The 24,162-nt window shown below is 40.8% G+C and overlaps 1 protein-coding gene across 1 annotated transcript in view; it reads left to right on the top strand.

Moving 5' to 3' along the window:
- The first annotated feature begins 338 nt into the window (after positions 1–338).
- SHQ1 (SHQ1, H/ACA ribonucleoprotein assembly factor) overlaps positions 339–24,162 on the top strand; it is a 108,698-nt gene continuing 84,874 nt past the window's right edge. Inside the window, exons 1-5 of the mRNA XM_047779233.1 lie at positions 339–598; positions 5,249–5,313; positions 7,524–7,646; positions 8,922–9,082; positions 17,682–17,794. Of these exons, the coding sequence (XP_047635189.1) occupies positions 456–598; positions 5,249–5,313; positions 7,524–7,646; positions 8,922–9,082; positions 17,682–17,794 (605 nt within the window). The 5' untranslated portion in view covers positions 339–455. The remainder of the gene's footprint in view (positions 599–5,248; positions 5,314–7,523; positions 7,647–8,921; positions 9,083–17,681; positions 17,795–24,162) is intronic.

Genomic DNA, 24,162 nt, shown 5'->3' with positions numbered 1-24,162 from the left:
AATTCTACCTTCATTTTATAGAAAAGATAGATATCTGAAACATAGAAACTTTCCCAAGGTTGTTACAGCTTAGGGTGGGCGAGAAGGGATACAAAGGGTACTCACTGCCTGCAGTGCCAATGTTGTTAAAATTATCTCTAAGAACCTTCACAGAGGCTTGTTGCATCTAAGACGAACTCTTGCCGGGGTTCCTCTAAGCTATGCCCTGGGTTCAATTTCTAAGCCCCATTCACCGCTTCCCTACTCTACCTCCCCACTAACTGCGTCCCGTCTCTATGGAGATCGGCGTGAGGAGGGACTTCCTCTCACACGCACGAGCACTTCCGCCTTGAGCCGGAAGCGCCTTACCTCACCGAGCGGGTAACGGCGCGTGGGGATTTTTTTGGAGACTTTGAGTGGCGGGATCGCGGCTGCTGCGACAGTGACCGACCTGGGCAACCGAGTCCGGCGCAGCGATGCTGACCCCGGCGTTCGACCTCAGCCAGGACCCCGACTTCCTGACTATCGCCATCCGCGTGCCCTACGCCCGGGTCTCGGAGTTTGACGTCTACTTCGAGGGGCTCGACTTCAAGTTCTACGCGAAGCCGTACTTTCTCAGGCGAGTTCCGGGGGTCTGGCGCTGGGGAGAGCATGTTTCAGGAATTCATTCATTTATTCACTCGTTAGATAACTGCTTATCGAGGGAGGCTAAAAGAACAAGGGGAGCACTTCTCGGCATTATAAATGCCTTTTACCGGGGTCTCCGCAGCAGGTGCTGAGAAAACGAACTCTGCGCTCTGAATGCTGCAGAAGCTCATTTTCTTCTTAAATCTTACATTCCCGCGTAGAAGAGATTTCGGAGCCACTTTATAACATGAGGTTTGGGACCATATCACCTTTACAGTTTCTGTCCTATCTTCCTAGTGCTTGTCCCTTTTGCTGTTTTATTTTCTCTCTGCGTTAGTCCTACTTGCCCTGGGACGGCGCGCACTGACTTCCCAGCTGACCTGTCCTTGTCGGTTTTCTCAGCCCTTCTTCTTGGCTGGCCGCTCCCTACTCCCTGAAATTTTCGCCTTTTTTGGACCCCTGACCTAAATAGTCTCATGCTCCACCTCCTCGTTGTCTGCTCCTTCTCGTTTTGATTTTGCCCCTTCATTGTGCTTGTTGGCCCCCAACCTCAGTAGGGGCCTTCATCAATTCTCTGTTTGCATTTTTCCCCTTGCAGAATAGTAACAGCAGTAATAACAGCTAACACTTATTACTCCCCTTCTGTGTGGTGGGCAAGCAGTGCCTTTAAGTGCTTATGTACATTATCTCATTTTACCTGGACTCTCATCTTTGGAAATAGGTATTATCACATTAGACCCATTTTACAGAGGACACTGCCAGGTTATTCTTCCTCAACATTGTCAATATCTTGCTCTCTCATTTCCCTCAAATCTCGTCTTTCTTATCAAGTGTAGTTCCAGCGTAACTTGCCTGCCCAAGTAGTTTTTCCCCATACAAACATTCCTCTTGAGTCAAGCTGGTTCCTTCACTGGGCCTGAAGCAGTTTTGCTCAGATATCCATTAGGCCTTAACTTAATCCATCTCCTTGAGCATGTTGCACTTTGCTGTTTCTTCAGTCATTCATTCCTCGCCTGATTTATTGAGCTCTTGGTTTATTCCAGGCTGTTTTCGGTATTGGGAATATAGTGATGTCTTATGTATTTTACATTCTAATGGGAAGTGAAAAACAATAAGCGAACAAGTTAACATATAACTATAAATGTTGTGATTTCTCTGAAGGAAAATAAAGAGCACTGATAAAGAATGAAAGCCCTTCTGAAGATTTGCTGTTTAAGCTGAAACATGAAGAATGGGAGAATGATGATGATGTTGTTAGCAAACATTTATTTTATTTTATTTTATTTTTTGTCTTTTTGCCATTTCTTGGGCTGCACCTGCGGCATATGGAGGTTCCCAGGCTAGGGGTCCAATCGGAGCTGTAGCCACTGGCCTACACCACAACCACAGCAACTCGAGATCCGAGCCATGTCTGCAATGCAATCTACGCCACAGCTCACGGCAACGCCAGATCCTTAATCCACTGAGCGAGGCCAGGGATCGAACCCGAAACCTCATGGTTCCTAGTGGATTCGTTAACCACTGAGCCATGACGGGAACTCCAACATTTATTGAATTTTAGCTGCAAATTAGGTCTTTATGTGAACTGTGTCACTTGATTTTAAGATAAGCCTGCAAAGTATGTTCTGTTACTTGCCCACATTACAAATGCTTAATCAGAGGCTCAGAAAAAAGATCTTAAATGGGGTAAGATTGTAAAATAAATACAATAAAATAAAAATTTCAGAATAAAAGCTACTTGCTTAACTTGGGAATTTTGATGAAGACAAAATAGTAGGCTCTATGTAAAGCAGTTTTAAGAGTATTTCTTTTTTTTCCTTTTCTCTTTTTATGGCCTCACCTGAGGCATATGGAAGTTCCCCGGACAAGGGATAAATCGGAGTTGCAGCTGCAGGCCTACCCCATAGCCACAGCAACATCAGATATGAGTTGCATGTGTGACCTACACTGCAGCTTGCAGCAACGCAGGATTCTTAACCCACTGTGTGAGGCTGGGGATCAGACCTGCATCCTTATGGACATTATGTCGGGTTCTTAACCCGCTGAGCCACACTCCTAAAGAGTATTCTTTATGCAGACTGATTCATTCCTTGGGTAACAGAGGCTTGGGAGTTGGGCACGTATAGGTCTCAGTACACTTAAAGTTATGTGACTTTTGAGAAGTTACTCAGTTTCAGTTTCCTGATCTGTAAAATGGGGCTAGTATTAGTGATCTTAAAAAGTTGATATGAGGATTGAGATAATGCATGCATAATCCTTATTATTGAGCCTGGTAATTAAGTATGTATTTAATAAATGGTAAGTATTATTATTTATTAAGAGGGCCTACTGTTGCAGTTTTCTGTTGCCAGATAATCAGTCAAACCTAATGGTGTAAAATAGCAATCATTTACTCTCTCTCCTGGTTTTAATGCCTTAGGAATTTGGTAAGACTTTGGCTTGGCTCTTCTGGCCTGACGTCTTTAATTTAGTTGTAATCAGATGGCAGCTGGACTTGAGACAGGAAGGGCCAAAGCAGCTGGGACAGATGGGGTAGGTGGAGGAGGGAATCTCTGTGTAGTCTCAGAACCTCCCTCCATGGTCTATTTCATGGTCTAGTTTGTGATTCCTTCAGGGAGTTGGACTTCTACCATAATAGATGAAGGTTTTAAGAGCAAATATTCTAGGGAGCAAGGTAGAATCTGTATCACCTTTTATAATCTAACCTCAGAAATTACAGTGTCACTTTTGCTTTATTGTTTAGGTTAAAACATTTCCAGAGGCCCACTCAGTTTTTAGGAGAGGAAACATTGATTGCATTGTTGCGAGGAGTGAGGTGAGATGGGCTGTCTTTGAAAATATAGTTTTGCTACACTATACCAAAGATGAGTAAAACCTCACCCCTTTCCTTGAGGAATTAACAGGGAAGGTGGATCTGTGAACACATGTAATTTTACCATCATGCATTAAGAACTTAACTCTGGAGTTCCCGTTGTGTCTCAGTGGGTTAAAAATCCAACATAGTGTCCATGAGGATGCAGGTTTGATCCTTGGCCATGGTCAGTGTGTTAAGGATCCAGTGTTGCCATGAGCTGTGGCGAAGGTTGCAGGTGTGGCTCGGATCCTGTGCCACACACAAAGAAAAGAAAAAAAATTAACTCTGTACTTACACAAAGTTTAGGAGAAGAGAGTTGATAATAATGGCTTATATTTTCTGAATGCTTGCCTATTGTACCAGCCACTAAGCTTTTTGCATTATCCTCTTTCTCACAGTAACCCATGGATAAATTCTGTTATTTTTCCATTTTTATAGATGAGGAATATGAGCCTTGAACTGAATTAACTTGCACAAAGCAAGTGACAGAGGTGATAAATGGCAGAACTGGGACTCAATTCAGATTCTGATAGTGAAGTTAATGTTTCTACCCATTATAACAAGATGACTTATTAATAACTGTATCCTTATGTTGGGTTTAGAAGGTTTTTTGTTTGTTTGTTCGTTTGTTTTTTGTCTTTTTAGGGCTGCACCCGAGAAATATGGAAGTTCCCAGACTGGGGGTCGAATTGGAGCTTTGGCTGCGGGCCTACACCACAGCCACAGCAACACCAGATTCACAGCAACACCTCTGCCACCTACACCACAGCTCACGGCAGCCCTGGATCCTTAACCCACTGATCGAGGCCAGGGAGCAGACCTGCGTCCTCATGGATACTAGTTGGGTTTGTTTCTGCTGAGCCACAATAGGAAGTCCTAGGAGGGATTTTTGCTCAGAAAATGTGTTATAGCTCCAGGAAATATTGGGCTCAAAGGTAAGTAGATTGTAAAGCCCTGGACCTTTTGGGGTCTGCCAAGTCTGATGATGATGATGATAGAATAGGAAGCAAGGAGGAGAGGGGTATGGAAGGAAAAGAGGTTGGTATTTTAAATTTGGAATAGACTGGAGCTGCCCTGATGTATAGTACTGGTGAATTTAAATTATCTAATCAGTATCAAACAGCCATAGAAGTTTTTTTAATATAAAAGTGACCATCAAATTTGTGTTTTAGAAAAGTTCCTTTGGGTCCTTTGGGGAAGACTGACTGACTCAGGGCAAAACTACAAGTAGAGAAATCAGTTCATTTCCTTTAGTAGGAAAGAGGGGGAAATCCCTATGTAGTAATAATGAGATTTGAAAAAAAATACTTTAGTTTTCTGCCTCTTCCCCCCCCCCCTTTTAAGCAGTAATTTGCCCAGTATGAATGATTGTTTTTGTTGGTTCTTTATACTTTCCTATTTTTTGGTGGTTCTTTTTTTTTGAGGGGGTAAGCCAATTAGTACACTTTTAGTGAGCCCCCTGCTCTTTCAGGCACCAGGTATATAAATAACTCTCATTAGAAAGGGGAAAGTGTTATAGCAGTAGTGATAACTAATAATTATTGTGGCTTTTCAAGTATTTTATCAGTGACTAGCACCTACTCAAACCAAACGATGAGTCATCTCTGATTTCTTTTTTCTTGGCTAGGAAAGAAATCTAAATTATTTAGTTTGTGACATTTAAATGCTGAGGAATATCCTTTGAAAATGGTTGATAGATTTCAATGGTAGATGCATACTTTCACCATATGGTCCCTTACGAGGCCTTGTAATTTAAGGACTTCATGAGACCTTTTATTAAATCTGCAGATTAACCCTTCCTGGAAGAATTGTAGAAAATGGAAGTGAGCAGGGATCCTATGATGCAGATAAAGGTATTGACTTTGAAATTTTTGTTAGTTTTTTTCTTTGGATTCTTCATGTTGGAGTAGCTTGGTAATAATCTCAAGGTACTCTGGGGACCTTTAGGTGTATGGCAACTGCGATCTGTTTCTGTTACTGTTTACTGTTTCTTAATTGTCAGTGCCTGTTATTCAAGGTCTTCTTAACAGTTAATAATTTTCTCAATCCTTTGTAGTACTTTACAATATTCTTTAAAGTTAAATTAGTTAAGTACCCTGGCTCTGTTTTCTAGAAGTTTTATTTCCTGTTTTTCCCTACATGTAGTAAGTGTTTAAAAGTTGAAGTTGGATTGTGGCAGTTGACAGATTAGAAAAGATGTGGATGATTTTTGTAAGTTGTGAGTTGAGTTTTGTCTTTTTTTCTTTTGAAAATTTTTTTAAATTTATTTTTTTAATTGAAGCCTAATTGATTGACAATGTTGTGTTAGTTCCAGATGTACAGCAAAGTGATTCAGTTATACATACATCTATTTCCTTCTTTCTGGTACAGTTTTCATTCTTTTTTTTTTTTTAAGTATTTTTATTTATTTATTTATTTATTTGTCTTTTTGCTATTTCTTGGGCTGCTCCCGTGGCACATGGAGGTTCCCAGGCTAGGGGTCGAATCAGAGCTGTAGCCACCGGCCCACGCCAGACCCACAGCAACGCGGGATCCAAGCCGCATCTGCAACCTACACCACAGCTCATGGCAACGCCGAATTGTTAACCCACTAAGCAAGGGCAGGGACTGAACCCACAACCTCATGGTTCCTAGTTGGATTCATTAACCACTGCGCCACGCCGGGAACTCCAGTTTTCATTCTTAAAATTTAATTACATGTTGGCGAGAGAGAAACTGTCCATAGGGGCATTTAAAAACTAGGAGTTCCCGTCATGGCGCGGTGTTAACAAATCCCACTAGGAACCGTCAAGTTGCAGGTTCGATCCCTGGCCTTGCTCAGTGGGTTAAGGATCCGGCATTGCTGTGAGCTGTGGTGAAGGTCGCAGACGCGGCTTGGATCCCTCGTTGCTGTGGCTCTGGCGTGGGCCGGTGGCTATAGCTCCATTTGGACCCCTAGCCTGGGAAATCCATATGCCTCAGGAGTGGCCCAAGAAATAGCAAAAAGACAAAAAAAAAAAACAAAAAAAAACAAAAAAAAACAAAACTAATTGAATTTTTCTCTTAGTTGATAAGCCCTTTATTTCAGCTCTTCTTGAAACCATTTATTCTCCTACTCTAGAAGCCACTGGATTTTCCTTTGTCACTGTATCTGGAATAATAATACCTTGTGTACTGTGGTGTGATTTATTAAGTGAATATTTATTGACCTCAGTGACATAGGGTAAGGGAGGAAAGTTGGAATGAAAGAGTTTAATGACAAAGTTCTAACCCATAACACAGTGAAGTATAAGAAAACTGCCTTTCTAGGTAGTAAATCAGCTTTTAATTGCAGATAAGTTGCATACTGAAGCAAAGTTATTACATTTTGAAAGCACATGGGGCTTGGGAAGGAATATGTGGAACTGTTTGGGTTTAGTCATATTAGATATGTTAGAATACGGCCAGGTACACTGAAAGAAATACAGTGTTTTAAAATGTAAGAGTAGTGAATACTGTAATCTGTTCATAGGGGAGCCTAGATGAGGCTGATAAACAGAATCAAGGAAAGAAAAGAACATGGATGGAATTAAGTCTGTGTTAGACACACTTCAGGAATATATCTCTTGAGATATCACAGAACTTTATCAAGCCGTCATTGCCTTATTTAAGATTTTGTATACGCTTGTAACTGCTGCTATTCTTTATTGGATTAGATATTCTGATTTCCACCCCCTAGTCCAGAAATAAATCTTATGAATAGCTACTGGCCAGAACTAAGCTATTGCCTTCTCAGATCATTGAGTTTTTGACATGACCTTTTAATATTCTCAATAGGTTAAAGTGATTTGGAGTAAGATTTAAGCATTCTGTGTGCTTTAATAGATAAATTTCTCCAGGAGATGACAGCTGAATCAGCAGTTCTGAAAAGCCTTGTTTGAGCCTCTTTCTATCTTGATTTTTCATCACTACATAATAAGGGCATAATTTTGGAGCTCTGTGAAATAGAATTATAGTATACTAAGATACGGATTTTTTATATATATTTGTGAAGTCTTTGAATTTTCTAATCTATGTTTTAAGCATAAAACAATTTATCTTTAAGGAATTTTTACCATTCGATTGCCTAAAGAAACTCCTGGCCAGCATTTTGAAGGGCTGAATATGTTAACTGCTCTGCTGGCACCAAGAAAGTCGAGGACTGCAAAGCTACTTGTTGAAGAAATAGGTATGTGTGTTGCATTTGGGAGGAAATAAAGGTAAATGAAGGTTTGGAAGGCTATATGTTTGTAGGGGAAAAGGGATATAGCAAATAGAAGATTGGAGAAAATTCTTCCAGTGACAGGCTAAGGAGGTCATATGATGCTGTGTGAAAATAGCTCATTTGGTGACCAATAATTTAAAGACATAAACAACTCTATTGAACCAGTAGGTCAGTCATTTGAAATAGAATCTCTGTTTGGCAAAGTATTAGCCTTTTGAGCTAAAATCAGAAGCCTATAATTCATTGTAAACATACAGGGAACACCATCTAGGTCAAGAAATGGAACATTTCCCATACCCTGGAGTCTTCCCCTCTGTCCCCTCTTGGTTATTTTTCCCTTCCTTACTCTGCAGGGTAACCCCTACTCCCAGTTTTGCCTGTGGTATTGTATATAAAATTCGTTTTGTAGGTGTTCTTTGTTATCTGGCTTCTTTTATAACATTTTTGTGAGATTTATCCATAGATGGCTGAGGTCTGTTTGCTTCATTGCATTTATTATTTATACATCCTACTATTGATGGAACTTTGGGTTAATTCCTTTTTCTTTTTTTTTGGATAATAAGAATAGTGAGGCAAGGGGTAGGTGAAATAGGTGAATGGGATTAAGACAAACAAACATCCAGCAATATAATAAGCAAGCTACAAGGATTATAATATACAGCGTAAAGAATATGGTCAGTAGTAATGTAATAACTTTGGGGACAGGTGGTTATTAGAATTATTGTGGTGATCATTTTGTAATATCCGCAAATGTCGTCATTGTGTAGTATACCCAAAATGAACACAATATTGTACATTAACTATATTTCAATTAAAAAAAAGAACAGTGAAAGTATGAATATTCTTTTTTAAAACATTTTTATTGAAATATAGTTGATTTACAATGTTGTGTTAGTTTCAGGTATACAGTAGAGGGATTCAGTTTTATATATATATATAAATATATTTATATTCCTTTTTACATTCTCTTCCATTATAGATTATTACAAGATATTGAGTATAGCTCCCGGTGCTATACAGTAGGCCTTTGTTGGTTGTCTGTTTTATATACAGTGGCATGTATATTTTAATTTTGAACTCCTAATTTATCCTTCCCTCCCCCCTCCTACTTTCACCTATGCATGTTCTTATATTTGTCTGTTAGGGTACATGGGCAGGCGATTTTTTTCCTATACTTCTTCCCTGGGTCGTACTTAGGAAATCCAGTGCTTTAAAAAAATTAGTGTTTCACATGTTTAGGTGTTTCTGAGGTTTCTGAGGAAGGAGTAGAAGATGACGATGAAGAGTTTGATTGGGAAATTGAACAGTCCCCCTATGAAGAGGTACCCGAAAGTGCTCTGAATCCAGAGTGCCGCTATGGATTTGGAAACTTACGATCAGGGGTGTTTCAGCGGTTACAGGTATGTTTTTCTAAAAGTTCTGGGTATACACCAAGGGTTTTACCATTTGCATGTTTTGATTTCTGTTCTTCTCATTCCTGGAGATTTTTTTTTTTTTTGTCTTTTTGCCTTTTCTAGGGCCGCTCTTGCGGTATATGGAGGTTCCCAGGCTAGGGGTTGAATCGGAGCTGTAGCCACCGGCCTACGCCAGACCCACAGCAATGCAGGATCCGAGCCGTGTCTGCAACCTACACTACAGCTCATGGCAATGCCGGATCCTTAACCCACTGAGCAAGGCCAGGGATCGAACCTGCAACTTCATGGTTCCTAGTCGGATTCATTAACCACTGAGCCATGACAAGAACTCCTCCTGGAGACTTTTTATGTGCATGGGGACATGTTTGGAGCACAAAGGAGAACTCCTTATATGTAGTGGCTACACAGACTTGCCCTTGCTTCCATTACACTGACTGTGCTGCCCAGTTGCACTCTCCTTACAGGTGGAAAATGTACTGGTACTTTCTTTTTTCTCTACTTCATTTGTTATTCTACACATGAAGTTTTCAAAATATAAAACAGAACACCTCTCTCATACTTCCTAAAAATCTTTATGTTTCATTCTTCTAAAAAATGAAAATCTTATACCTTTGGCATGATGCCTCTCATTTTATTTATTTATTTGGCTGAGCCTGTGGGATTTTGAAGTTCCCAGGTCAAGGATTGAACCTGTACCACAGCAGCAACCCATATCAGGTGCTACCAGGGAACTCTTCTCTTGTTCTATATGTAAATGAGACATAGTATTCTTGGTGAGAATGAGTTTATGTCTTTTGGTCAAATTGTTTTGTTCTTGGCGTACAGTAGGCACTTTTGTCTGTTGACTCTTGTTGGGGGTTTTATGTCATCTCTTGTTAAAATCTGAATATTTTTAGGCCAAAAAGGAAAGATACCACTCTTTCTCTTCCTCAAATAGTGTAGGAAATCCTACCTCATGAATGAAATGGAGATTTTGGATTATTTTGTACTTAACATTGTTTTATAGAAAACAGTGTAATTAGTGTCTTAATGTTTTTTAGATGGAAGAAACATTGATGAACAGTGGTTTCTTTTCTTTTCTTTTCTTTTTTTAAAAAATTCATCCCTATCTGACCTACTTAGCATTTGGTTTATTATAGTAAGAAATGTTTGAGTCTGCTAAGGGAAGGTAAAGGACCTATGTTTTGGTTCCACCTCTACCTCTATTTAGATTTGGGATGCAGACCAGTTATTTGACCACAAATTAAGTTTTGTCTCCTTTTTGTAAAATAATGATAAATTTTCTCACTAACTATATCAGGCCATTTAGAAAATTTAAGGAGATGCTACATTGTGGAAAGTCTTTGGAAAAAAAAAAAAAAGAATAGAATGCTTGAAAGACCTCTGCCCTTGGGAAATATAAAATGCTCTCAAGACTTCTTAAAGGAAACAAAATTGGGATTTACTTAAGAGCGAATAATGCCAATAAAATACTTCCTTCATAAACCTATGTGCTTTTCTGCTGATTTATGGTTTCTACATAGTCTTTCTCCCTAATCACATTCCCTGGTTATCTCTGTGGTCGTAAGAATAGAGTCACATTTTGTCTACAGCAGAAACTACAGCAAATGGACCTCAGTTGTTTAGCAAAGAGCTGGTTTGTGGTCAGTCTATTTAGGGCTTGCCCGTCTAAAGCTATAAATGAAAAAGAAAAGTCACACAGTCTAAAGACAGATAGTATGTTTAGATTGAAAGAGCTTCTTAAGGTCAGGGAATTTGGCTTCTTTTTCTTCTTTTTTTTTCGGTCTTTTTAGGACTGCACCCACAGCATATGGAGGTTCCCAGGCTAGGGGTCGAATCAGAACTGTAGCCACCAGCCTACACCACAGCCACAGCAATGCTAGATCCGAGCCATGTCTGGAACCTACACCATAGCTCACAGCAATGCTGGACCCTTAACCCACTAAGCAAGGCCTGGGATCAAGCCTGCATCCTCGTGGATGCTAGTAAGATTTGTTTCCACTGAGCCATCACAGGAACTCTGGAACTTGGTTTCTTAATTGTTGCTGCTGTTGAGGGAAGATCCTTTCAAGGGGCTTCTGCCACGTTGCTGAGAAGATGCATTGATGCCATGTTATGAGCCTAGGCCAGTGATTGTGAGGTCATATATTCTTCTTGTCTGTTGAAAATGTTCACTAAGTAAGTAACTTAGATTGGTTTAAGAAAAACTGTTCTTTTTATCTTTTTGAATGTCTTAACTAATGCACCAAATCTCTAGATCCTTGTCACCCAGCTTAAAAAATAAAACCATACTGGCATTTTTGGAGCCCTTGTGTGTCTTTTTCTGACTACACTTTCTATTCCTCCTTGAATGAACCACTGAATTTAATGTTTAATCTTCATAAACAGCTTGATTGTCTAAAATCTTTAAACTGGCCTTTAAATTTCCATTGAATAAACATTGCTGTTCTAAACAATTTGAATGCCTTTTTTCCCCAATGTAGGGAAAAACCAAGGTGCATTTGAGAAAATTCTAAAGACTATTGTAAATGGTAATACTGTTAACAGTTTAGGATTATAATCCTACATGTACAGTACAGGGGTCATAAAAAAATTCTGAAACTTAAAGTTTTTTCTTTGTTTGTTTTTCGTGGCTCTACCTGTGGCATATAGAAGTTCCTGTGCCAGGAATTGAATCTGAACTGCAGCTGTAACCTATGCTGCAGCTGTGGCATCTCCGAATCCTTTAGCCTGCTGCACCCAGGGATTGATCCCGCACTTCCTTAGTGATCTGAGCCACTACAGTGGGATTCTTAACTCACTGCACCTCAGCTGGAACTCCTAAAAGTTTTTTATATTGAGTTTGATGGCAAAACCTGATCTGAACTGATGTGAATCTTTCAATGGCATTTTTTTTTTTTTAAATCTTACCCAGTGTGCATATTGAAAGACTTTGCTGAAGAAATAGTAATGAATTTGAATACAAGGTGCTGCCATCACACTTCAGGAGGGGGTTAAATAAAACATGGTATGTGCGTGCACTACATTACTTTTCTGAACTCTTCAAAGTCTGAATCCTGAAGCTCACCTCTGTCCAGGCAACCCGGGTAACAGAGGTGGACCTCCACTGACTGCAGTGACAGCTGACAGCTGCTGAGTGTGTCCTTGAGCGGCACCAGGCTGGGCTCTTGTGTATATTGGCTTTACATCATGACTCCATCGTGTACTCGCCACTTTCACGTATGTGCATTTTATCAGTGGACACACCAATATGTAGTCCTTAAAGAATATTGTGTTTACTCACATGAATTGAGTATGAGGTCTATGGTATCTTTCAAATCATTCATGATTTTCAGGAAATATCAGAACTTTCAAAAATCATATGTGAACAGTGATTAAGGGACACTCCCTTTGGGGTATTAAGGGAGATGTGTTTCATGAGATGATGCCACAAAAATCTTAGCTAATTGGTATTACTTGCAGAGTTCTCTTGCATTTATACCTGTCTATCACGTGGTTAAAAACTGAGTGATCATTTAAGAGTAACATGTGAGACCTTTTTTTCCTAGTAATCCAGCTGGAGGGCACCAAGACCATTACTGCATAAACAAAAGAGCTTTGAGATCAGCTCTTCTGTTTTAAAATAATGTTTTTTTGTTTTGTTTTGTTTTGCTTTGTTGTTTTTTTTTCTTTTTGCTATTTCTTTGGGCCGCTTCCGCGGCATATGGAGGTTCCCAGGCTAGGGGTCTAATCAGAGCTGTAGCCGCTGGCCTACGCCAGAGCCACAGCAACGCGGGATCTGAGCCGCGTCTGCAACCTACACCACAGCTCACGGCAACGCCGGATTCTTAACCCACTGAGCAAGGGCAGGGACCGAACCGCAACCTCATGGTTCCTAGTCGGATTCGTTAAGCACTGCACCACAACGGGAACTCCTAAAATAATGTTTTTTAAAAACCATCGTTTTCTCAAATGCTGATAAAATGTTTTCTCACAAGTTTATAGTTCCTCTAGTTCTGCCTTTGGATGAGAAAATATCCATAAATTTTTGTTGACTACTCATATTTTACTAGTATTTTTACAATCTCCTTTTCCCCCCTATTAAATGAAATACAGCTTCATATTTCTCTAATGATAATAGCAATAGAGGAGTTTCTGTTGTGGCTCAGTGGTAACAAACCCGACTAGTATCCATGAGGATGCAGGTTTGATCCCTGCCCTCACTCAGTGGGTTAATGATCTAGTGTTGCTGTGACCTGTGGTGTAGCTCGCAGACGCAGCTCAGATCCCACATTACTGTGGCTGTGGTGTAGGCCGGCAGCTACAGCTCTGATTCGACCCCTAGCCTAGGAACTTCCTTATGCCATGAGTACGGTCCTAAAAAGAAAAAAAAAGAAAAAGAAAAGAAAAGCAATAGATATTCATTATGAAAATACAGTATAACAAAGTAAAGCATCCATAATTCCAATACCCAGGTATCTTCTCTTAGTTGAATAATTTAATCCTTTTTTGTGGGGAGGGGTATAGTCTTTCATATTATTTTCCCTCCAGCCACTTACACAGAGTTTGCTTGTGAACGTCTATATTTTATCCTGATACTAGGAAGGAGGTAAAAATATTTTTGCTGAAACATTCTCTGTCACTACTCTCCTCCCACACATGCATGCATGCATGTGCGTGTGCACATACCCACACACACACACTCACACTCTTTCTTTCCTTTCTGAAATCACTGCCAGCCACGGAGTGCCTTTGGAAAACTGCCCTGGCTTCTTCAAGTCAGAGCTTCACAGCAGACTCCTGGCGGCCGTGGCTGCCAGCAGCAACACTCCTCAAGTCTGTGGGCACCAACCCAGCAGGCTCCCAGGACCACTGCTGCCAGCAACCACAGGATGCTGGCTTGCTGGCTCTTTCCTTCCCTCAGCTCTGCTAGTAACCCGAGGCCGTTGCTTCCAGAAGCCCTACTGGCCCAATGGGCACACAGTTCTTGACTTGTTCTTTGGAGGGTCTCTGCTTTAGCTCTGACGAAACTTATGTTAGCATGATTTAGATCCTGCATGAGCTTCTCTGGGCCCCACCCATCTTTAAATAACTCTCCTGGTAGTGACCATAACAGTGCTTTAAAAACATCAACAAAAAAGCCCTGCTGTCATGTACCATTTCTCATCCTCTTTTCTCCTGTCCCTTTGGTTGACTGATGCCTTAAATAGATATCACTACCCCAAACTACCTTCACTTTTTAGTTTGTTCCAGTTTCTCTTGCGTGTCCAGTGTGCACAGGGCCACTGTGGATGGTTGTGTAAAGGACAGGCCTGAGTGGGGCTTGCACTCCTGCAAATGTTTGCATTCTTGGGCCTGGCATTGCGTAGCTGTGTGTGAGTCTGGAGGCTGGGGGTGGAGGGAGAGAGGGTGGAGGCTGGTTGTTACTGTTGGCCCCACAGGAGAGAGGCCTTGTCTATGTGTTTATTTCCAGGTCTCCAGCACCAGAGCAGCATGTTGCTCAGAGCAGGCCTCACACCGTTTGCTGAATGAATGATTTGAAACTGAACCTTAGGCACTGTGCTGGGATACAATGCAAAAAAAGACCAGACCTCTGGCCTCATGGAATGTTCTAGTGGGGGGTGTGTGTGCAGTAACTGGGTAAAGCTCAAATCCACAAGGTAATTTCAGGTGATGACAAGTGAATAAGTGGGTGATGTGAGAATTAGGAAGTGTGCTACCTTGGCTAGGAAGCCTCTTGAGGAGGTGACATTTGCACTGAGTCCTGAATGATGAGGATACTGAAAACACAGAGACTCAGAGTTCCAGAAATGGCAAGAAGTTTGATTTGTGACTTGGGCATATTTGAGCCAGAAAGGGAAGGTAGGAGATGAGGTTGAAGTTCAAGACAGGGGCTGGATTCTGCAGAACTTTGATTGTGATCGGAGTCTAGGTTTATTCTCTATGCAGTTAGTGCTTTGAAATGTCCGAGGTTTCTTTAGTCCAGTTATCCCATTAAACGTGAGTCTGCAAGATTATACCTCATGTCTGGTTCAGATGAAGTAATGAAGCAGGACATTTTAATCCCTTTTAAAATTTAATTTTTTTTTAAACTTTTTATTGCTACTTGAAAACAAGGAAGCTGAAGAGGAGGGAGGGTGTGTGCTCTGGGTAGGAAGTCAGCCCCTGAGCAGCAGGGAACAGCAGTGGAGCAGGGAGTCGGAGGGAAAGAAACCGATGTTATTGAATGATCGTGCCCTGTATTTATGCCTTACTTGTACTACTGCATTTAATCCTTGTGGCAGCCTATGGGAGCCAGAATGATGCTCCCTCCCCCTGTCCCTGCCCAGATGTTCATGTGCTAATCCCCAGAATATTGAATATGTTATGTTACATGACAGAAAGGACCAGGCACACGTGATTAAGTTGAGGATCTCGTGATGGGGAGATGAGCGTGGATTATCCACGTGGGCCCTATTTAAGCACAGGGTCCTTACAAGACCTAAGTAGAGAGCATGTGAGAAGAGAAGCCGAGGGAGAGGGATCTTTGTGGTGAGGGGCTCCCAGCCCAGGAATGAGGGGAATCAGCCTCTAAGGTGGAAAAGGCAAAGAAATAGATTGTGTCCCAGAACCTCCAGAAAGGACCCAGAGCAGCCTTCACCTTCATTTTAGCCCAGTGAGACTGACTTTGGATTTCTGACCTCTAGAACCATGAGAGAGTTCGCTTGTGTTCAAGCCATCATGTTAGTGGTAGTTTGTTACAGTGACGAGAGGCAACCAGTGCCCACCCTGTGACAGAGGTCTGTCTAGCTGTTCACAGTGAGGTTGTACAGTTATACTGCAGCTGGGTTTCAAGTTCAGGTTTTTCTAACTCCAGAGTCACATCTTTTCTGCTTCATGAGGCTGTTTTCTGAAATGTGTGTGTGTGTGTGTGTGTGTTTGGGAAGGTTGGGGCGGGGAACTCCTTGGGGCTAGAAGGAGGGAAGAAATCAGGGGACTGGAGGGTGCTGGGGAGGGGTCCATGGGGTCCACGAGCAGGAAGTGGCTCTGAGCACTTCAGGAGGTGACTTCAGGTAGGTGGGGAGGCAGAGAAGTGAGGAGGAGTCCAGGCTGCATTGCTGGGGAAGAGGTGTTTTGCATGGAATACACTAGAACTCTGAATGCATTTTCCTGAAGAAGCATTGCTGCACACTTGTAAACTCTTTGTGTTGTGAGTGTTCTACTTCTAGTTTATTTTGAATTGAATGAACTTGTGGGCTGCCCCAAGAATCTATTATATATAATAGCATGTCTATAGGGAAAAGCATTCTGAGTCTCCCCGAAGTAAGTTGTAAAAGAACTTTGGGAATGCAAATTTTTCCAAGTTTGGAAACAGCCATTGATCTGTTTTTTGCCCAGAGTGTTTGTACTTTAAGGAATTAAGTTCTCTGGGCTTTTCATTATACGAACGTGCTTAGATTAAATGTTGAAGTTAACCTGAGCTATATGAATTGTGTTAGAGATGAGAGATTTTTTTTTTTCCAACTTTTTTAAATGTGGAAATTTTGATGGTGTTGGGAGGCTTTGTTTTCTAGTGTCTCCCTGGCTGAGTCCATATAGCTCATTTCATTGTAGTGATTTTGCTGGACTATAGCTGTTGACTTTAAACCAGGTGTTAGGCACTAGTCAACTGTTGGGTTTACAAGTCGTGTTTTAATAGTTTGCCTCCACGATGCTCTACCAAGTTATTTCCCTTGATTTCATTTCAGCTAATATTCTTCAAGCTGTTTGCAGTTTGCTTACCTCTCTCTTGGGGTTGGTAGTAGGAAGGGGTATGTTGAAGAAAGAAAAAAGATAGGGCTTCAGGAATATTTTGCCCTGTAAAACTTGCTTTCCTTCGTGATTCTGATCACAAGAAAAAAGACCGTATGATGTCCTAGGCAGTTTTACTGATATACCTGTTTTCTGTGGAGTTGTTTTTAGGAAACATGCTATGTATCAGTATGTGTATATCTAGGTGAAGATGATTATGGTAAAGTTGAGTATTACTTAGGATTAGATTTTTAAATTTTCAAATAGAAAGTCATATACATCAAAATTGTCCTTAAAAATTGTTGTTAGGGGTGAGAAGGAACAAGGAAATAAATAGAGCCCAGAGTTGGCTTTTCCTTGGAGGATATACTGTATGGCTGTTCAAGAGTTGTATTTTCAGAGACTTGAAAGTTAGATCTAAGTTTTGGTTTGCTGACGTCCCCCTGCCCAAGGCAGAAGCAGCTCCATCTTGGGTCTAGCAGTTTATTTCAACTTACCTTTCATAACTTTCAAACCTCCGGGAGTACTTGGGGAATGAATGGAGAATTAAATGTTCCTGTTCACCTGCAGGGGTTTATCCTATTCTGTGTTTCATGTTAATCTTTAATAGTTTGTTTTTTGTAAGGATTAAATGAAATATGCGAAAGCTTCTAAAAGGGCCTGGCAAGTAGTAGTTGTAACATTTGCTGGATTTGAATCTAAATGCCACAGGTGGTATCATGGCTCGCTGATCAGTTAGATTCTTCCCGTGTTTTGGCATTTTGTATGAAATTAGATTTTTCACGGCTAAAATAGGAGAGATAGCAATTATTCTTTCTTTTTTGGGTGTTCTTAGGATGAATTGAGTGAGGTTATCGATATTAAGGATCCAGATTTCACTCCTGCAGCTGAACGAAGGCAGAAACGCCTTGCTGCTGAGCTGGCCAAGTTTGATCCTGATCATTATCTGTGAGTATTGAGTTTTCTTGAGAGTTAAATAATGCCTTTGACATTTAGTATTTTAAAAATTTCGGGCATCTTTTTATGTTAGGCATGTGCTTTTTGGATTCTTGAAATTAGTGATGGCCCCAAACCTTGACATTTGAATTAACTTACACCTGTTACACCTCTTGATCTCTGTAAGATGCTGTTTCTTAGAACCTCATTCCAACACCGGAGAAGCCTTTTAGTGTACTTCTTTGAGTTTTTTCTCACCAGTCTTAAAAATAGAATAGTGCATTCATTTTTTTTTTTTGCTTTTTTAAAATTACTCAATGAATTTTATTTCATTTATAGTTGTATAGCCATCATCACAACCCAATTTTATAGCATTTTCATCCCAAACCCCCTGTCCTCCCCCCCCCTGCCCCCAACCCAACCTGTCTCATTTGGAAACCATAAGTTTTTCGAAGTCTGTGAGTCAGTATCTGTTCTGTAAAGAAGTTCATTGTGTCCTTTTTTCAGATTCCACATATCATTGGTAGCATATGATGTTGGTGTCTCACTGTCTGACTGACTTCACTTAGCATGAAAATTTCTAGGTCCATCTGTGTTGTTGCAAGTGCCACTGTTTCTTTCCTTTTAATAGCTGAGTAGTAGAAGAACAGTGATTCATGAGGATATATAGCATTCTCTTCTGAAGACTCTTTGTTGTGATTAATGGTGTATATAAATGAAAACATGTTTTAATTTCTTTAAGAATCTGAATCTCCTTGTACCCCATTTCTTGGCTGATTCAGGGTTTTCCCAGCACTTTCATCTAATAGCATCTGTAATTGAGATTAACAAATAATTGTTTATTGGGATAGAGTGTAAATGAGATCTAATTTTACGTTTTGCTATATATTCCATCTGCATTGATTGTGTCTTTGGGCCTCATGTGTCTCTATCAGGCTTATATTTGTCTAAGAAATGGATCTAATTAATGGGTAGGTCAACAAGCACTTGTGGAGAGATGGTCTTATCTCTTGTTGGCCACGATAGCAGCGCTTCTTCCAAGGAAGTGATTGTCCCCAGGCCTCTGTGGGTATTTGGCTTTCCTAGGATGTGAGTCGAGTTTGGATATAGACCTTAATTATTATTCTTCCCAAGCTCTGGATCAGCAGTTTCTAAATTGTTACATATGCAGCTATAATCATCATATTCCCTTACATTTGTATAGTGCTTTTCAGCTTCTCAAGTGCTCTCGTGTGATCATTTAATTCAATTTTCACAACAGCTGAGGAAAGAAGGTTAAGGGACTTGCCCAAGGTCACACCACTAAGTGGCTCAACCAGAACTTGAAGAGAATCTTTCCATTTGTCATATTGTATTTCCATTTCATGTCCACGATTTCGGTTTAACTGCTGTTGCTCTTATGATTAACATTATATCTCCCGTGACACAGTGGGAGACTAATTGGAATGGCAGAAATATATCTTATGGTGTGCAAATTCTTTGAGTGATGTGTAGTCATGAATGGCAGAACTCTCCACCATCCTAAGGGAACCAGGGTAAGAGCAGGGTATGTTTTATTTTGGAGGACATCTGAGAGATTCAACTCCATTGACACTGCCACTTTAATTACCTTTATCTCTCCAATTGTGATTTTAAAAGTCCACTGAAGAATAATTTGAAGAAACCTATTTAAAATCATTCTGAATATCAAAGTGGAAATTTCATTGTCAGCAAGTTTCCCGGGCAAGCATGAAAACAGATAGAGCTTTACAAGACTGAAATTTCGAGGGGGAGGGAGCTTAATTAGCAGAACTGCCTATCTCTTCTCTTCTAAAACTTGAAGAATAGCGATATGGCCTGAGAGAATTAGGAAATTAGAATTTATAGTTAGCAGAGTGATATTATATGCAGCCTGTATTTTTCTCCGTCTTCTGGTTTCTTTATCCAGAAGCACATTTTCTTTAATAGTATGCATGAAATGGTCTTTGCATTTCTCAAGAAAGAGTTCTTTTTATATGAGCAGTTTAAATTTAGTCGTGGACAAGCTGGAGTTAGGAGGTAAAGGTTCTTTGTGACTTTGGCTAATTTTAGTTTTTGCATTACCCATTATTTATATTTGTTGACTGACTCATCCAAATATATTAAGTGAGCATAAAATTCTTTAAAATTATCAATAAAGTTTTTTGAGCTTAGTGCATTTTTTGTTGTTCTTAATGGTTAATACAGTGGAAGAAAAGGTTTACTTTATAAATTCTTTTCTTTTGCTTTTTAGGGCTGTACCTGCAGCATAGGGAGTTTCCACAACCAGGGGTTGAATTGAGGCTGCAGCTGCCGGCGTGTGCCACAGCCGAAGCAACACGATATCTGAGCCACATCTGCAACCTACACCACAGCTCAGGTCAACACCGGATCCTTAATCCACTGAGTGAGGCCAGGGATTAAACCCCTATCTTTGTGGCTCCTGGTCGCGTTCATTAACCGCTGAGCCACAAAGGGATCTCCTTACTTTAAATTCTATCTACCCTGCAGACAATACATTGTATGTATTATATTACACATGTATATAAGTGTAATATGCATGTGTAATATATTAATATACATGACATCAATATAATATGACATTTTCAAGTCGTTTGACTTGTCTTTACATGTCATGATGCCTCTTTGTGTTGTCAGGTTTTTTAGGAGCTTAAGGAAAACTGATTTTAATTTTACTTTAAAGGAGAACACCGTGAGGTAAATTATAACTGTGTACCAAAGTTTATACATTTTAAAGGCCCATGTATGTGACTGTAGATTATTATTGCTTTTAAAAATCCTTTGTTGTAAAATCTGAGTGCCAGTGTGTGACTTTTTCCCCCCTATGTTTTGCAGCCTGGCAGAATGCTAGGTGCGTAGGTGATCCATAAACAATTATTCTTTAAAATTATTATCCATTTATTGCCATTTATAATTCCATTTGAATATTACTTTTACAATAAAATATTTTGAAGGTGTCTTGAAACATTCCTAAATAGTCTGTCTTTTGCTTATTATAGCTAAGTTTTCATATTTCTCTTACTGAACGTGGTTTTGTTTTTTTTTTCCTTCCCAGGCAAATTGTTTGTTTTCTTTTTTTTCTTTTTTTGGTCTTTTTAGGGCTGTACCTGTGGCATATGGAGGTTGCCAGGCTAGGGGTTGAATTGGAGCTGCAGCTTCTAGCTTATACCACTGCCACAGCAATGCCAGATCTGAGCTGCTTCTGTGACCTACACCACAGCTCATGGCAACACCAGATCCTTAACCCCCTGAGCGAGGCCAGGGATCGAACCTGCATTCTCATGGATCCTAGTCGGGTTTGTTAACTGCTGAGCCATGAAGGGAACTCCCATGTTTTTTAATTTTGGCATTTTTTTATTTTAGCCAGTTCATAAAATCTCACTTATTTCCTTCTCTGGGAGAAAGTAAAATAATTTAACTGACATTCAAAAAATTATCTATGAGATAGGGACAAAAATGATCGTGTATATTTAGGGTGCCTTTTTTGAGGGGAGAGAAGGCCCTCTTTTATTTATTTATTTGTATTGAGCTATAGTGGATTTACAACATTATGTTAGTTCTAAGTGTACAACATAGTGATTCAAAACATTTATAGGCTATACTCCATTTAAAGTTACTATAGGTGTTCCTGTTGTGGCACAGCAGAAACACATCCAACTAGTATCCATGAGGATGCAGGTTTGATCCCTGGCCTCCCTCAGTGGTTTAAGGATCTGGTGTAGGCCGGCAGCTGTAGCTCTAATTTGACCCCTAGCCTGGGAACTTCCATGTGCCACAGGTATGCCCCTCAACCCCCCCAAAAAAAGACAGGAGAGGACACCATTGGTTTACAGGTGGGATGGAGCAGCTGCAAAGCAGAAAGTGGAAGGAGGAAGGAAGAGGAGGTAAAGGAAAGCCCAGTGTCCCATCTGGTCCTCCGACTATTAAAATATTGGCTATATTCTCTGTGCTGAACTATATATCCTTTTAGTTTATTTGTTTTATACAGAGTAGGTTGTACCTGTTAATCTGGGATGTCATTTAAAACTGTAATGTACAGTGCTGTACATTTGTTAAGATGGGAGACTGGTGAGGCTTCTCAATTTATTGAGGTGATCTCAGAATGTCACATGGTAATGATGAGACTGGAAAGAGGGTCACCTGCTTCCAAGGTGGTCTTTATCCACAGTCGAAAGCTTAGCAAAAAGCACTGGAATGAAACGTCACTTATTCATTTTTTATATGTGCATTTATTTGTTCACCAAATATTTGTGTGAATGACTTCCATGCCAGGCAGTGTTGCAGATGGCAAGAAGAGTGTGGCAGGTACAAAGTAGCTGCCCTTACGAGCTTACACTTCCCTGGGAAAGTGGACGGTATTTTGATTGTGATAAGTGCTGTGAAGAAAAGCTGGGTTCAGGGTTTAGAGAGGGACTGGGTCTCTCATTGACTCCTCTATTTCATCATATTCAAAATGGAGAGTTCCTGTTGTGGCTCAGTGGTTAACGAACCTGACTAGGGTCCGTGAGGATGCAGGTTCGATCCCTGGTCTCGCTCAGGGGGTTAAGGATCTGGTGTTGCCATGAGCTGTGGTGTAGGCCGCAGACGCAGCTCTGATCCTGTGTTGCTGTGACTGTAGTGTTGGCTGGCAGCTATAGCCCCGATTCAACCCCTAGCCTGGGAACCTCCATATGCTGCTAGTGTGGCCCTAAAAAGACAAAAGATTAAAAAAAAAAAAATGGAACGCATCATTTTACCAGTAAAATCTTGCTGAATTTTCTCCTGGGTGGGATACCTTGTTTTTCATCCCAGTTACCCAGGTGAGAAACTTTGACTTCTTTCTCCTCCCATACTTTCGATCAGTCCTGAAATTGTACCATTTCTCTCTTTCCTTCACTCCAACTCTTCCTGGCCCTCGCCTGGGTCTGGTTTGTTGCAGCTGTCTCCTAACTGGCCAGCTGGCACCTGTCACTCCAGCCTGTATTTCTGCAGATCCATCAGCTGTAAAACCACCAGTATGGTGTCTTAGGTACTGAAAGTGAAAATGCGCTGAAACTCTTATTGGGTTCTCCTTTGCCTAAAGCATAGGCTCCTAACTCCTGAGCACATGTAGGAAGTTCTCTGGATCCTGCCTGCCTTCGTAGCATCTCTTTTGCCACTTCTTGTCCATGTTATGCCATTGCCATGGCTGTAATGAATGTTTCCATCTCCCTCCTCACACACTTTTTACTCCTGGTATCCCTTTGCCAGCTCGTTTCTCACTTGCCCTTAGTAACTTTGACTTACCCTTTAAGGCTAGGCTCAGTTGTCACGCCCTTGCGCCCCCCTTGCAACTCGACATAGGGAGTGCTTGTGTGTTATAGCTCATCTTGTTTTCACCTCATTTTATAACATTGTGTTTGTGTCTGTGGTTCATAGTCATTTGTGGTGTCATGAAGGGCGGGACTTGTGTCTTACTGGTCATCTTCTCCCTGACGCCACCCTTAGAGGGTACTCAGTGAATGCTCATTGACTGAATGGCTTTTAACAACTTGAAAAGTATTTACTCCTAAAAGTACAACATTCAACCTAAGATCTTGGGCAACGTAAAGAATAAACCATCACTGTGTAGGTTGGGGACTGTGTTAGTGAGATTGTACTCAGTCACTTAAAACATTTTGAAATATTTTGTTAAGGGACTTGAAGGTGGTAGAGGTACTGTTTTAGAAAAGCATTTCCCCTCCTATTTTTCTCCTATGGGTGAAAACAGCATCTTTTCAGACGGGCTTTTCTTCTACCCTTGACATATGTGCCCAGTGCTTCAGCAGCATTCAGTGCCCTTTCCTCTCACTCTGCCATCTCCCTGGTCTTTTTTTTTTTTTTTTTTTTTGGTCTTTTTAATGCCACACTGGCGGCATGTGGAGGTTCCCAGGACAGGGTTTGAATTGGAGCTACAACTACCAGCCTACACCACAGCCACAGCAATGCCAGATCCGAGCTGCATCTGCCACCTACACCACATCTCATGGCAATGCTGGATCCTTAACCTACGGAGCGAGGCCAGGGGTTGAACTTGAGTACTTATGGATACTAGTCAAGTTTGTTACCGCTAAGTCACAATGGGAACTTCTCCCTGAGCCATTCTCTCCTCTTCTTTGGCCTTAGTAACTGTCTAAATGCTCATGACTACCATCAGATTTGCACGTCTGACTACCTGTTAGACAGGTCTCTGTTTATATGTTGTACGAGGACACCTCGAACAGCCTGTCCCAAGAGGAAGCCATTCCCTGCCAAGTCATGCCTGTTAACATCTCGTGTTCTTGTCTCTGCAAAAGGCTTTGTTAATTTGTTAATTTGTTAATTTGTTGGTTTGTTAATTTGCTGTGGCCAGAATCCTGGGCAGC

Source organism: Phacochoerus africanus, chromosome 1 (assembly GCF_016906955.1).
Source record: "Phacochoerus africanus isolate WHEZ1 chromosome 1, ROS_Pafr_v1, whole genome shotgun sequence".
Lineage (NCBI taxonomy): Eukaryota > Metazoa > Chordata > Mammalia > Artiodactyla > Suidae > Phacochoerus > Phacochoerus africanus.
The sequence above is the reverse complement of the archived record's forward strand: the minus strand, read 5'-3'. Positions and strand labels throughout refer to the sequence as shown.